This window comes from Scleropages formosus, chromosome 19 (assembly GCF_900964775.1).
Source record: "Scleropages formosus chromosome 19, fSclFor1.1, whole genome shotgun sequence".
NCBI classification, from domain to species: Eukaryota; Metazoa; Chordata; class Actinopteri; order Osteoglossiformes; family Osteoglossidae; genus Scleropages; species Scleropages formosus.
Genome location: NC_041824.1, coordinates 4,307,273 through 4,320,948, shown reverse-complemented (window position 1 = coordinate 4,320,948; position 13,676 = coordinate 4,307,273). Strand labels below are relative to the sequence as shown.

The following is a 13,676-nucleotide window of genomic DNA, read 5'->3' as shown; positions in this document are numbered from 1 at the left end:
ACCTGTGGAAAGTCTCACAAAACGCAAGTGTTGCTGGATGAAGACGCACGTCTGTGCAGAAGAATGAGCTGCGAGTGCGAGGCTACGTACTTAACGCCAAGAAATGTTAATTTCCTGCTTTCTGTGCAGTTTTTACTACAAACACAGTTTTGCTCGCAATATGTCAAAGAAAAATTTCAGCTTCGCAAATGTGTGTTTGCGGGACTGCAGTTGAGCTCCTTTTCTACCCCCTTGTTCATGTGACGTTTCCACGGAAACAGTCAGCAGAGGTGTCGAAAACATAAAGATGAATTAGTGTGAGGGGTGTTTTATAAAATAAAATGTGTTACACACACACACACACACACACACACACACACATACGCGCGCGCACACACACAGAAATTGCAGTTCAGGAGTGCTTTTTCACCCCGGGTCTGTCTTGGTGTTTAATTCCCAGGTTCCTCAGCTGCGGTGTATCGACGGAGCAGGGGGCGAGTTGCTGGGAACAGCTGTGTGTGGGTGCAGCTGCGAGGCTCTTCTCGTGTGTGTCGTGTGTGTCGTGTGTGTCTCGCACGTTGATTCGTTTAAGGGCTTCATTACCTGGGTCCACGGAGCCCTTGGGGGTGTGTGAAGCACAGACTTGCTTTGGAAAACAACTAATTAAAAGTTAAAAATAAAATAAAAGCAGTTCTACTCTCTGACATAATTCATAATGTTAAGATAATCAAGTTTCAGCGGAAATGAGTTCGGCGCAATATTTTCTCCGCGTGTGTCGGAGGCCGGGGGGCGTGGTGGTGCAGTGGGTTGGACCGGGTCCTGCTCTCCGGTGGGTCTGGGGTTCGAGTCCCGCTTGGGGTGCCTTGCGACGGACTGGCGTCCCGTCCTGGGTGTGTCCCCTCCCCCTCCAGCCCTACGCCCTGTGTTGGCGGGTTAGGCTCTGGCTCCCCGCGACCCCGTATGGGACGAGTGGCTCAGATGGTGTGTGTGTGTGTGTGTGTGTGTGTGTGTGTGTGTGTGTGTGTGTGTGTTGGAGGCCCATTCTGGAGAAGGGGTCTGTGGCGTAGAGAACCCCTGACTTGTACCTGCGTAACGTTCCTGTTTTGTAAACAACAAAATGGAGAAAAAAAAAACAATTAAATTAACAATTTAACAATTATTAAATAACGAATTAAATTAATTAATAAACAAATTAATAACACACACACACACACACACATTTTCTGAACCGCTCGTCCCATACGGGGTCGCGGGGAACCGGAGCCTACCCGGCAACACAGGGCGTAAGGCCGGAGGGAGAGGGGACACACCCAGGACGGGACGCCAGTCCGTCGCAAGGCACCCCAAGCGGGACACGAACCCCTGACCCACTGGAGAGCAGGACCTGGTCCAACCCACTGCGCCACTGCGCCCCCTAAATTAATAACAATTAAACATTATTAACTGGGGGTGCGGTGGCGCAGTGGGTTGGACCGCAGTCCTGCTGTCCGGTGGGTCTGGGGTTCGAGTCCCACTTGGGGTGCCTTGCGACGGACTGGCGTCCCGTCCTGGGTGTGTCCCCTCCCCCTCCGGCCTTACGCCCTGTGTTGCCGGGTAGGCTCCGGTTCCCCGTGACCCCGTAAGGGACAAGCGGTTCTGAAAATGTGTGTGTGTGTGTGTGTGTGTGTGTGTGTGTGTGTGTGTGTGTGTGTGTGTAAACATTATTAAAAACAAAAAAATGTGCTCATCATCCTACCTGTTTCCTCCTCCCCCCACCCCACCTCACTCAGGTGCTGCGTTCATGATGGTGAACAGCACCGGCAGGTTTGCTGGACTGAAGGCCCAGCTCCTGATGCCGCAGGTGAAGGAGAACGACACCCACTGCGTCGTCCTCCAGTACCTGGTCTCGGGCCAGGAGGGCGTCAGCCCGGGACACCTCAACATCTACGTGAGGGAGAACAGCAGCCCGCTGGGGATCCCCGTGTGGAACGCGTCCAGGTCGACCGCCCTCGCCTGGCACCAGCTGGAGTTGGCCATCAGCACTTTCTGGCCAAACTTCTACCAGGTAAGGACCAGCGGAGCTCCATCGTGCGATGCTGCTCCTCCGCGGGTGTGGTGGTCAGGTGCTGGATGTGCTCACTTTGAGTGTCCAACACACGAATGCAAAGAGCCTTCAACTGACCTTTTTTGACCTTGAGGTCACAGCTGCAGAATGTTTCACTGAATGGGTCAGGGTTAGAGTTAGGGTTAGGGTGAGGATCAGGGTTAGGGTTAGGGTTTGGGTGAGGATCAGGGTTAGAGTTAGGGTTAGGGTGAGGGTTAGGGTTAGGGTGAGGATCAGGGTTAGGGTTAGGGTTAGGGTGAGGATCAGGGTTAGGGTTAGGGTTAGGGTGAGGATCAGGGTTAGGGTTAGGGTCCCACTTTCCACGTTCATCCAAAAGAATCTCCTTTCATCCCTGTGGAAGCTGAACAAGGCAAACAGGTCCAGAATCTATAAGAAGAACATTGATGCCACTTTGACTCTATATGGTCACGTGTCTTTTTTACATGTAAAGGTGTAACTCAAATGTAAAATATATTTCTGCAAGGTGCATGATTTAATAATTGTGTCACTTGGCCTCCTCCCTTCCCACTGCGATGCACTTTCCACCCAACAGTTAGAGCAGAACTGTCATCACTGTCTGTAAAGCAGATAATGACTCTCAGGCACCAAAAAAATCAACTCCTGTCAATTCTTGTTGCGGAGTTTGTGAAGGAGGAGGAGGAGGAGGAGGATGAGCCATCTGCTGTGCAGAGCTAAGGATAACTAGGAGATGACAGCAATTGTGACTTTGTAAAACTCTCTCCAATTATATTTATGTTTATTCATTTAGCAGTTGCTTCTCTCCAAAGTGACGTACAGTGATTAGCGAGTGTTTAACTGACACTTTCATCCTGGGTGACTTAGCCATGGTAGATGGACTACAGTAATCTTCCTATACCGCAGAGCAATTTACCACACACACACACACACACACACACACAGAGGGCAATTTATAGTCACCAGTTCAACTGAAAGGCACATTTTTGAACTGTGGGAGGAAACCAGAGCATGTGGAGGAAACACACATAAACACGGACAGGTCATACATGTTGCGCACAGACTGATCCGAATTTGAACCCACGTCCAAACCCACAGCCACACACAGTGTGAAACTCCACTGCTACGCGCTTCTCCATGGTTTCTGCTCCTCTGTATCTAAGTGGGCGAATGAGTCCAATGAGCACCAAGTCCTCGCTGTTTGGCACAGTGAAATCACCTGGATCTTAGGCATTATTTTGTCTTTATAATCACAGGTTTATTCGGTTTACTCTCTCTTTCACTCTCTCACTCTCTAAATTTGGAAAAAAAGGCTACTTAGGGAAACTTGATCAAATTGTGCAATGTTAATATGATTATTTCCTCCGCTTTGCTGCAAAATGAGTCAAATAATTCTGCTGTGGTCTCTTGTATCTGCGGTACATTTACCCTGTTAACTTTGTCCTTCTGAAATAGGTCTATTATGTTAATTTATTTAGGAGAGATACACCTATGTCTCCTTCTCTTAATGTAATGTATAAATTGTACTTTTGCTGAGATGCACGTCGCTTTGGACAAAAGCGTCTTCTAAATGAATAAATGTAAATGTATTTAGCAGACACTTTCTCCAAAGCGACTTCCAGTGAACTCTATGTAGTGTTATGAGCCCAAATACCTTATTCACCATGGTGACTTACACTGCTAGATACACTACTTACACTGGGTCACTCATCCATACATCAGTGGAACACACACACTCTCTCTCTCTGTCACTCACACACTATGGGTGAGCCTGAACAGCATGTCTTTGGAGTGTGGGAGGAAACCAGAGCACCCAAAGGAAACCCATGCAGACGGGGAAAACACGCAAACTCCACACAGACTGAACGGGGATCGAACCTACATCCTCTCGCCCCACCCAGGCGCTGTGAGAGAGCAGCGCTACTTGCTGTGCCACCCCGTTCTGCAACCACCTTGCCTCGAGATCATTATTGCGAGGATCCCAGAACTAACCCTCGTTCGGCTATTAATATGTGCTCTGTCAGCTCATGAGTGTCTACGTATTTACTCCTCCTCGCCTCCCCATGTCAGTCTGAGTGAGTCATTTCACCGCTTCCTTTCTTCGCCGCGTTAAATGTGCTCATTACCTACGACTCGGTGGTTCGCTTTGGCACCGGTAGCCGCACCGCGAGGCCCATTGAGGAGACGGCGAGAACAGGTGCGCTTTCTAAAGCGCCTCCGTCCTCCGCGCCTTTTGCTCGGAGGAAGAACCTCCCTTTCCGTGTTCCCTTTTCACGGCGTCGGGGATCCGCGCGAAACGCGCCGCTGAAGAATGAACACGGAGAAATCTGTCTGAATCTGAAAATTGCCTCTTTAACAACCAGTGGAAGGCTATTAAACTGGGTTTGGGTGAGCGAGTGCTTCTGGACACCGTCCAAAGGCTCGCTTTGGCTTCTTGAAATTCACGGCGACACTTGATGCGGCAGGGCCCTTACATCAGTTCTTTCGTAAACCGCAATTAGAGTCGGCGTCGTTTCAACTAATGTGGGGGAAAAATGAAAAAGGAAACCCCACTAAATGGTCTCGTCAAGGTCACTCGGGATAAGCGCGTTGCCTTATTGGTGCAGAGCGCGGCGTCCCGGGTGCGAGCGCCTCGGCCACCTCGGTGGCTGTTCGAGAGCCACGGTGACGTTTCCGGTGACCCCTACCGCACGTCCGCTCAGTTCGCCGTGCTGTGTCCTGAGACCCTCCTGGCTGCTGCTCACCTCTTCTTCCTGTCCTGTCTCACTCTGTCCGGCCGCAGGTCGTGTTTGAGGTGGTCACGTCCGGACAGCGCGGCCTGGTGGCGATCAAGGATGTGAGACTCCAGGGCCATCAGTGCAGTAAGTGGATCCGAACGAACGCGACCGTGAACGCGGTTCCGCCACCCGGGCGAGGGCGTCACCCGTCCAAAGACCCCGAACGGCCGGTGGTCGGCCGTGCGCTTTATTCTTTGTGACCGGGGTTCTGGATTCCCGGCCTCACTTCACCACGGAGGTCATCCTCTCGTGGCGCTCTTTGCTCCAGCATCTTGGCCACTTCATTTATTCTGAGCGTTTAATTTGGACAGGAGGCAGATGGGGACAGGATGTTGAGCGGCGGGGGATGACTGATGCCCCTGCCCTCGCGTGGCAGTGCGAGGCCTAACGTGTTTTATAGTGCCGTGTCTGCGTGCCAGCCTAAATCATACTGTCATTGCTCTCCTCACACCTGCTTATTCCAAGATTCATGACCTCCTCCCTCAGCTGCCTGCTGGTCCTTCCCAGTAGAAACCTCATCTGAGTATTGCATAGGGATATCGCTTCTTCTGCAGCGTAACTGGAACTGTGAGACATTTATATTCTGGAGGAGCACGTAGCGTAGTGCTCTAGCATGTGGCCATGAAACCAGAAGATTGGTTCAGTTCCCAGTTGGAATCCTGCCTAAATTTCCGCATTAATATTTCATTTCTGATTCAGATCAAATTTATGCCGTCTATTATTATTATTATTATTATTATTATTATCATTATTATCATTATTATTATTATTATAATACCGTCCGAGGTGTACCCCTCCGCCTCTTCGGCCTTGTTTCCAGGATAGGCTCCGGTTCACCACGACCCCGCATGGAACAAGTGGTTATTGAAATTGGATTGGATAATAATAATAATAATAATAATAATAATAATGATAACAGATAAGTGTTCTTGACAGGAAAGATACCTACTGTTTTGATGTGGCTATATGCACCTCTACAGTAAAACTAGAACAACACAGACATCATTCTCTCCATTCACAGTACAACTGTCAGCAAATGGAATAAGACTCTCTGTTTAACCATTTTTTCTTCATTTATGTACCACTTCACATGCTGTATAATAATTGCATATTGCATTGTCACTTTTTCATTTTGTATTTTTTTTGCTATTATATAGAGAATGTGCTATTAAGCGTTTCCACTGAAAGTAAATTCAGCCTGAGGTTTGTTTGAATGGCTAATCAGCTGTCGGTGTCACGCTAAATAAATAAAGCTTGCAATAAAGTTGGGATCAATAAAGCTTAGGATGTAAAAACCTATTGAAAGGCATATGACGCAGCTCTCCGGTTTAATATGTGCATGTTGTCTGGAGTTTCGGAACGAAGGTCACTGTGTCCCGCTTCCATGTGAGATGTGGAAACTAATTAAAAACTACTTTCCATAATTTCATTAGCACAGACTTTCATCCCAAGCAACGATCCCGTCTTCTGTTTTAAATGCAGATTTCCCTGCGTTCACCGGCATTACCCGCTGCGCCACCATGCCACCGAACACAATGGAGGGTTTTGTTTTTTTGGGCAGATCAGGCAATGAACTGATTGAAGTGGGAATTCCAAGGTTGTGTTATGATGGGAATGAGTTTTCTAGCTATACAAATTACTTTTGTTTGTTTGTTTGTTTGTTCGCTGCAGTGAAAACACCCCACTTCCTGCACATAAAAGGCGTGGAGGTCAATGCAAGGCAAACGGCAACTTTCCAGTGTACCTTCAGTGGACGGCCCCTCGACATCTCCAACATCTGGCTACAGGTGAATTGTCCGTGGAGGACAGCTGGGGTTGGGCTAACCTTAACCCTAACTATAAAGTATGATACAGTAGAGCATAGTTGTACAGCATACTGCACAGTACAGTATAGACCTCATTCTCTGACCCACTGTGTTAGAAGGTCTGGGACTGACGTGCATTTGCTCTAAAGTTTCGTGTCGGTCGAAGCGACCATCTGGGCTTTCGTGCTATTGATGGAGAGGCGCTTTGCAATCTGGCTTCTGACAGCTTCTAGAATGCTCTAATTTGTAACATTAATGTGTGTCTGGTGCTTGGCTGACAGCACCCACTCGTCTGCCTGGCGAGGATGATCAATTATGGGATGCAGTTCAGGGCTCTGGTGCACGAAATAACAAACAGGGTACTGAACTTTCAGATCCTGAGAAGGAGTTGATGGGAGACTTGGAGTCCATCGGGCCTCACGGACAGGACATGGGGAGCAGGGTGCTGATCTCTCGCTGTTTCTTCTAACAGGGGATCAGCGGTCGAGAAGCTCCAAGGAAATCCACGAGGCCCGTGAATGACCGGCGGTTCATTGCTACCTTCGACGTGGAGAACACCACCAAGGGTGACTCTGGGCGATATCGCTGCATTGTGCATTCGGACAAAGGAGTTGGAGTGTCTACGTACGCGGACCTCACTGTAAAACGTGAGTACGATCCTCACACACACACACACGCACACACACACTGGCTGAAACCGCTCATTCCTAGCAGGGTCACGGCAAACCGGAGCCTAACCCGGCAACACAGGGCACAAGGCCGGAGGGGGGGACACACCCAGGATGGGACGCCAGTCCGTTGCAAGGCACCCCAAGCAGGACTCGAACCCCAAACCAACCAGAAAGCAGACCCCAACCAAACCTGCTGCATCACCGCGCCTCCCTCTCCTCGAAGTACTTGACATTTTTCGTGTCAGCTTTTTTCTTCAGCAGTGCTTTTGTCCAAAGCAACTTACACTGTTACCTATTTATAATTGTGTGTTTCTTGCTGGATCAGAATCCGGTAAAGTTCCTCGCTCAAGGCGATCAGACCAGACATACTTATGGGACTTGAACCAGAAACCTCCACAAAGGGTTACCTCTCCGAGCAATAGTTCTGAACCAGAATAGGTCCCCATGAAGCCACGCATGCCTTCACAGACTGTCAACTTGCCATGCAGAAGGGGCTTCAGCTCCCCACGGTTCCCGAGATCTAGGTTTCTGAAGACTTGTCCTCCTTCTTGGGGTCACCCTTCGTAAAGTGGCTTTAAGTAAGTGGCCAGACAAAGAGTGACCCAAATGAAATGATCTCCACAAAGGTATAAAATAAAATAAAGGTCACCCCTCCGAATGCGGTCACCTTTGGAGCAGGAGGTTTGCAGGTCAATGCCTGGCTCACCTAGAGAAGGCAACACACGTTCACCACCTCCACGTTGAGCTGTTGCGGTCGGCTACGGTGCCGGTCTGGTGATGGATCTCGAGGTGCTCTGGGCTGTTGTAGCGGAAGTTGGCTCCTGGGGTGTGAGACATCACTATACCGGCAGGAAAGGAGCCAGCGTACGTGTGGGAGGTGCAAAGATATCGACTAGATGCAGCTTGTCTTCTCTCCAGTCCCAGCTTTTGAGCCAGACGTCTCCTACGCAGATTTGCCCCGTATCAGAGGTCCTGGGTGGGTGTGTGGGTACTCTCTAGGAGGAGTTACTTCAGTAAAAACATCCCCTTCGGTAAGTTGGTGGAACTGCTAAAATGTGAGCTTCGCACAATACGGATCTACTTAGCAACCAAGTGACGGGATGCGATGCGTTTGCAAAGTAGCTCCTGCTGTCAGTCTGAGCCTAAAACCAGTTGAAACAGCTGCAGAAAATCTAGTTTCACTCTCTGTCTTCGTCCTTATTTTCACAGCCGACCAAGAAAAACTCTTCTGTTTTCACTCCAGCGAACATCAATCAGCAATTCATCTTGGGTTTCCTGTAACCTTAATTAGAGATTTTTTTTTCTTTTACCTGTTTTTGTAATTATTTTTATATAGAAAAATTTTGATAAACAAATTCCCTCCTCCCCATGCACAACACAAACTGTTGCTCTCCCAAACACCCAGTTGACTTTCTTATGGTAATTACTTCCAGCCATTGCCTCCCTGTGCTCTTCAGAGCCTCCTGAAGTTCCACCAAATTCAGCACCATGTGGCATGGTATTGGGGCCATAATGTGAAATAAAACATAATCAAGCGAGGGCGCCTACCTTCCTCTCTTCTGTTCTTCAGCACGCACAGGCCTCCGAGAAAGCGGACAATAATTAAAATTAAAGAATAAATTGCAGGTAGGATAACGTAACTTTCTGAGATACGGGTGCAGCTAGGACAAGAGAGGATTGTTTAATAACACATTACACAGAAGAGGCACAGTTGACTTGGTGGACATTGTCAACAGGTTTGGCAGCAGGTTGTCTCATGGTCATACTAACATGCTGGAGTCTTGAAGTGAACGTATTGTTCGTTTCATCGGTCAAAAGCCTGGGAGTAATGATCGACTCACATCTCTGCTTCTCCCTACACGTTCTTGTCATAACCAGATCCTGTACAACATCCCCAGGATCCACCCATGCCTCACAACACACTCCACACAGCTCCTGGTCCAGGCCATGGTGATATCCCACCTGGACTACTGTAACTCTTCTGGTTTCCACCATCAGCTCACTGACACAGAATACTGTGGAATGAGTTGTGTTTAACCTGACAAAGTGTTCCCATGTATCTCCCCTCATCTTCTCCCTCCATTGGCTTCCTGTTATTACCTGGTTCAGTACTCTGGTTATGATCTACAAGATGCTCATAGGATCTGTACCTAATACGTACAGGCCTTGATCACCCCCGACAACCTGGAAAGAGCACTGAGCTCCTCCATCTTTAGCTATTGGTGGTCCCATGCACAAGATGTCTAGTATCAAGAGTTTGTAGGTTTTGGCTCAGATGTGGTAGAATAAGGTCACTCTCTCAATCAGAGCTGCTGAATTCCTCCCAGCATTCTGGGACAGTTGTTGTAAATCCGGATTGTTCTAAGTCGCACCTGTTGTATCTCGACGACCACCTCTAATTTTACCAATTTTACCAAGTGCTTGAGCTGCAAAATCCTTGGATTTTCCCGAAATCACTGCAGACATGAGCCGTTTGTCACCTTTCCTGCTTGCAGGATTTCAATCACGCATCTTTTCTTCCCGAAATTGTCCTATTTTGTTGACCACAGATGAAAAGATTCACGAGATGAATAAGGACTGATCATGTGTCAGACACTGCTATAAATGTAATGGTGTCTGTTTCTCGTGACTGAGTTCTTATGGCACTGAATGAAGGGGAACGACTCCGCTTCATCTAAAAAAACACTCATTCCAACCTTACTGGTGGATCAGCCAGTTAGAGCAAAGTGCCACTTTGTGACGTCACTTTGGCCACAACTTTGCTTGGTCTTGTGATTTGTGAGTGAAGTGACTTAAAGAGAGAAGTGAAATTTTTCACTGCCAGTTTAAACACCGAGAATTTGCTCAGAGGAACAGACTTCAGCATGTTCCTCTTTCAAGCAAAAACACGACAAACAAAAGTGTCTGAAATCTCATTCAGCTCATAGTGGGAAGTGGAAAAGTTTGCTAGATTTCCCTTGTGCGACCTGGGATTTGTCTGACATTAGGAGCAATGTATCTACACCTACGTCTTCCCGTGCAGTTGTCACTGCTAGAAACTTCATTCTCTTGGAGACCTTCGTACAAACGTGTGTAAAATATGTTAGAAGCCACACGCTTTTAGGAGTGACCGAGGCCGACTTTACAGAGAGATACTTAGTTTTCCTGTCATATTGATTAAAATAGCACAGCCTGGGAATCGATTTTCACCCACACACATGGATGTCACTAAGCTGAATATCCCATAAATGCACCTGTAATTTGTGTCCGGTACAGCTCAGATCAATTTCATATCCTCCAGCTCAGTGCCTGTAAACCACAAACTGCCAATAGTGTCGGTAAGTTATGTCTGATGTCAGCCTTTGTTAACCATGTGATGCCATTGCATAGACACATGTCAGAAGGTTTGGTTAAAAAGTTGCTCTCTAAAAGCTCAACGGGAGGTTGATGTTATTAAAAGCCCAGAGGGCCGTTCAGACCGAATAATGCGCATTTGATGAGTAAACAAGGGCCACGAGATGTTCCACAATAAACCCATTATTCATCTCATTATGTACATAGTGCCCCTCTCAAGATGCTTTCTTGAAGTTATTTGGAGGAGTTTGCAATCGCTATCGGAAGTAAGTACGATAACAGCCGATGGCATAAAATATAACAGAAGTAGCCTCTTAGGCTAAGATTAGGTCAAGGGTACCTACTTCTGAGTCTTCTTAGAAGTTGCGGGTGAAATGCAGACCTCAAATGAGCAAAATATCAATATATATAAATATATAAATATAGCAAAATATACTTTGCAGTGCTTGATTTTAGTTACTGTATGTTTCAATCATAATTTCTAGAGTGGATTTGTGTCAGGTAATGCAGTGAAGTTGTTTTGCTCCGGTTAAAGGTTTAATCAGCGTTATACAGGTACTGCGTTACTGTGCAGTAATCCCCTTCCTGACACCATTACTTTGGTAGTTGCTTCAGTGAACCAAACGGATCAGAGGGGCACTTTGCACAAATTCCCGAGTCTGAAGCTTTAAAGACAAAAGGCAACAGTTATTTTCCATCCCTTCTGTTTTCTGTTCACTAATAGAAGAGCTCAAGAGGTAAGGATGTGTTATGGATTAAGCGAATCAGTGAGCGCAAGCAGTGGATTGGCGGGGTAATTACGTTTAAGTGCCTTTCTCAGCAATATTCTGTCCTACTTAAAATGTGCTCTTACAACTGCCAGTTCCAAAATTTCCAGAAAATGATAACACTTTTATCTACAGCAATGAGGCAATAAATGGTCTTATGTATTTTAATCTCCTTTGAATAATAATCACACGTTTTGGTATGATGACAATGTTCTTTGTGTGACAGGATATTATAACTAGAGTCACAGCAAAAACTGGCATGATTTAACTGAAGAAGAGCCAAGTGTATGTCATCGTTTAAAGAGCAAAAAATTAATGGACATTACTAATGATTCATTATCTCTTAAGTGACTGAGAATGACAGTGAGCAATCTGTTTGCTGGTAAAAAGATTACTCAATTTAATGAAATATGAACTTCTCATATACAAATTAAATATTGCGTTGGCTGAAATTTCCCCTCGGATCTCGATGTTTTTTATTGCTATTTTACTGTTTCAACATTGAAAGGCCGTGTAGAAATAGTTCTCAGTGCAGCTTCTGTCCCGCAGAGCCCCCCGTGCCAATTGCACCCCCGCAACTAATGGGGGTGGGGGCCACCTACCTGTGGATCCAGCTCAACGCCAACTCCATCAACGGAGACGGCCCCATCATCGAGAGGGAGGTGGAGTACCGCACCATGTCTGGGACCCTCATTGACAACCAGCCCGTTGACAAGACCACCCACAAGATCGGCCACCTGGACCCTGACACAGAGTATGAAATCAGCGTCCTGCTCACAAGGCCCTTGGACGGCGGGACGGGGGCTCCGGGCCCGCCCCTCCGGGCTCGGACAAAGTGCGCTGGTGAGTCCAGATGTAGTTGTCGATCAGAGCCGAGCTCGCAGTCCTCCTGTTTTCCTGAGACATACTGCTAGCGATCGCTCCTGGGGTTCTGAAACAGCTTTTTGAGGCCAACCGATACATCATATAAACACACTCAGTGTTCTTCTGTTGACTTTGTTTGCTTTGTTGTGCTCTGCTGCCAACTAACGTCTCGTTGTGGAAATGAACGTGACATTTCGCGTTTCTAAACAGGTTATTGAGGAAAATACAATCAAATATAAACAAACAGAAAAATGTCCCATGGTGTAGCGCTATTGTCTCACAGCACCTTGGCTGTACATAGAGTATTTCTATGCTATACTTTGTATACTATACTATTCTATAATTTTCTATGTAGGTTCAACTCCTGTTCAGCCTGTATGAACATATTGCATGTACTCCTCATGTTTGTGTGGGGTTCTTGTAGGACTCTGGTTTCCTCCCACAGTCCATGTATTTTGGGTGTATTGATACCACTAAATGGTCACTAATTGGTTTTTATGTGTGTGTGTGTATGTGTGTTGCTTTGCTCTGCTCTATAAATGTGTGAATGCTTCGCTTTGGAGAATATGCTGCTAAATTTAAAAAAAAAAAAGCTTAATGTAGTACTCACACTATTAATAATTTAGCAGTTTTTAGTCATTTAAAAATACTCGCACAGATTCGGATTGCCCTAAACAATTTTTCACTATACACATATATATATCTGTATATATGCATGTATATATTTGTCTATATTTTGTATGTATATTTTTACAGTTATAGGGCTACAATATTTTGCTATTGAAAGATGGAGGATGCTCTTGTTATACATTTGAGGTGATGCTGGCTGTGGCTGTCTGGCTTGTGACCAGCTTCTGTGTGGTGAATGTACTGTTATGCGTGAAGTCAACGTATTTTAGCCATTTATTAAAGCAGACAGATTGTAAGCAGGAAAACCTTTGTTAGAACCTACATTTACATTTACATGTATTCATTTAACAGACACTGTTCTCCAAACTGATGTACATCATCTCATAGAAAATACAGTGTGTTCGTTATATTAGCAAGAAGAGACACTTTGATAGTCATGTGATTCTTAAGTGCAGTCAGTTTCTTTCCACCATATGAACCAACGTTCATCACACGAGTAGCTGTATAAAACTTTATCTGAATATCGACGATTCGTGATCATCTTCCTAGTAAATTTTTTTTTTTTTTTTGAGACACACATAAACATTTACTTTACATAAAATTAAACTATTTAACCTTACCACCAGGTAATTGAAAGGTACCTTCAGTATGGCTCACTTCTTTGGTGTGGATTCCTGTGTGTATCTGTGTGTGTGTGTGTGTGTGTGTGTGTGTGTGTGTGGTTGAGCCTCAGAACAGATGCCATTCCGTGAAGTGAAAGGCTTCTCCCCTCTACTGTGTGCAGCAGATTG

The 13,676-nt window shown here is 46.4% G+C and overlaps 1 protein-coding gene across 5 annotated transcripts in view; it reads left to right on the top strand.

Moving 5' to 3' along the window:
* The window catches only part of LOC108927609 (receptor-type tyrosine-protein phosphatase mu-like), a 194,993-nt gene that overhangs the window by 55,517 nt on the left and 125,800 nt on the right, over nt 1–13,676 (top strand). For all 5 annotated transcript variants that reach the window (XM_029246317.1, XM_029246315.1, XM_029246316.1 and 2 more), the window contains exons 3-7: nt 1,749–2,023; nt 4,821–4,899; nt 6,487–6,602; nt 7,093–7,267; nt 11,941–12,234. In XM_029246317.1, coding sequence (XP_029102150.1) covers nt 1,749–2,023; nt 4,821–4,899; nt 6,487–6,602; nt 7,093–7,267; nt 11,941–12,234 — 939 coding nt within the window. The remainder of the gene's footprint in view (nt 1–1,748; nt 2,024–4,820; nt 4,900–6,486; nt 6,603–7,092; nt 7,268–11,940; nt 12,235–13,676) is intronic.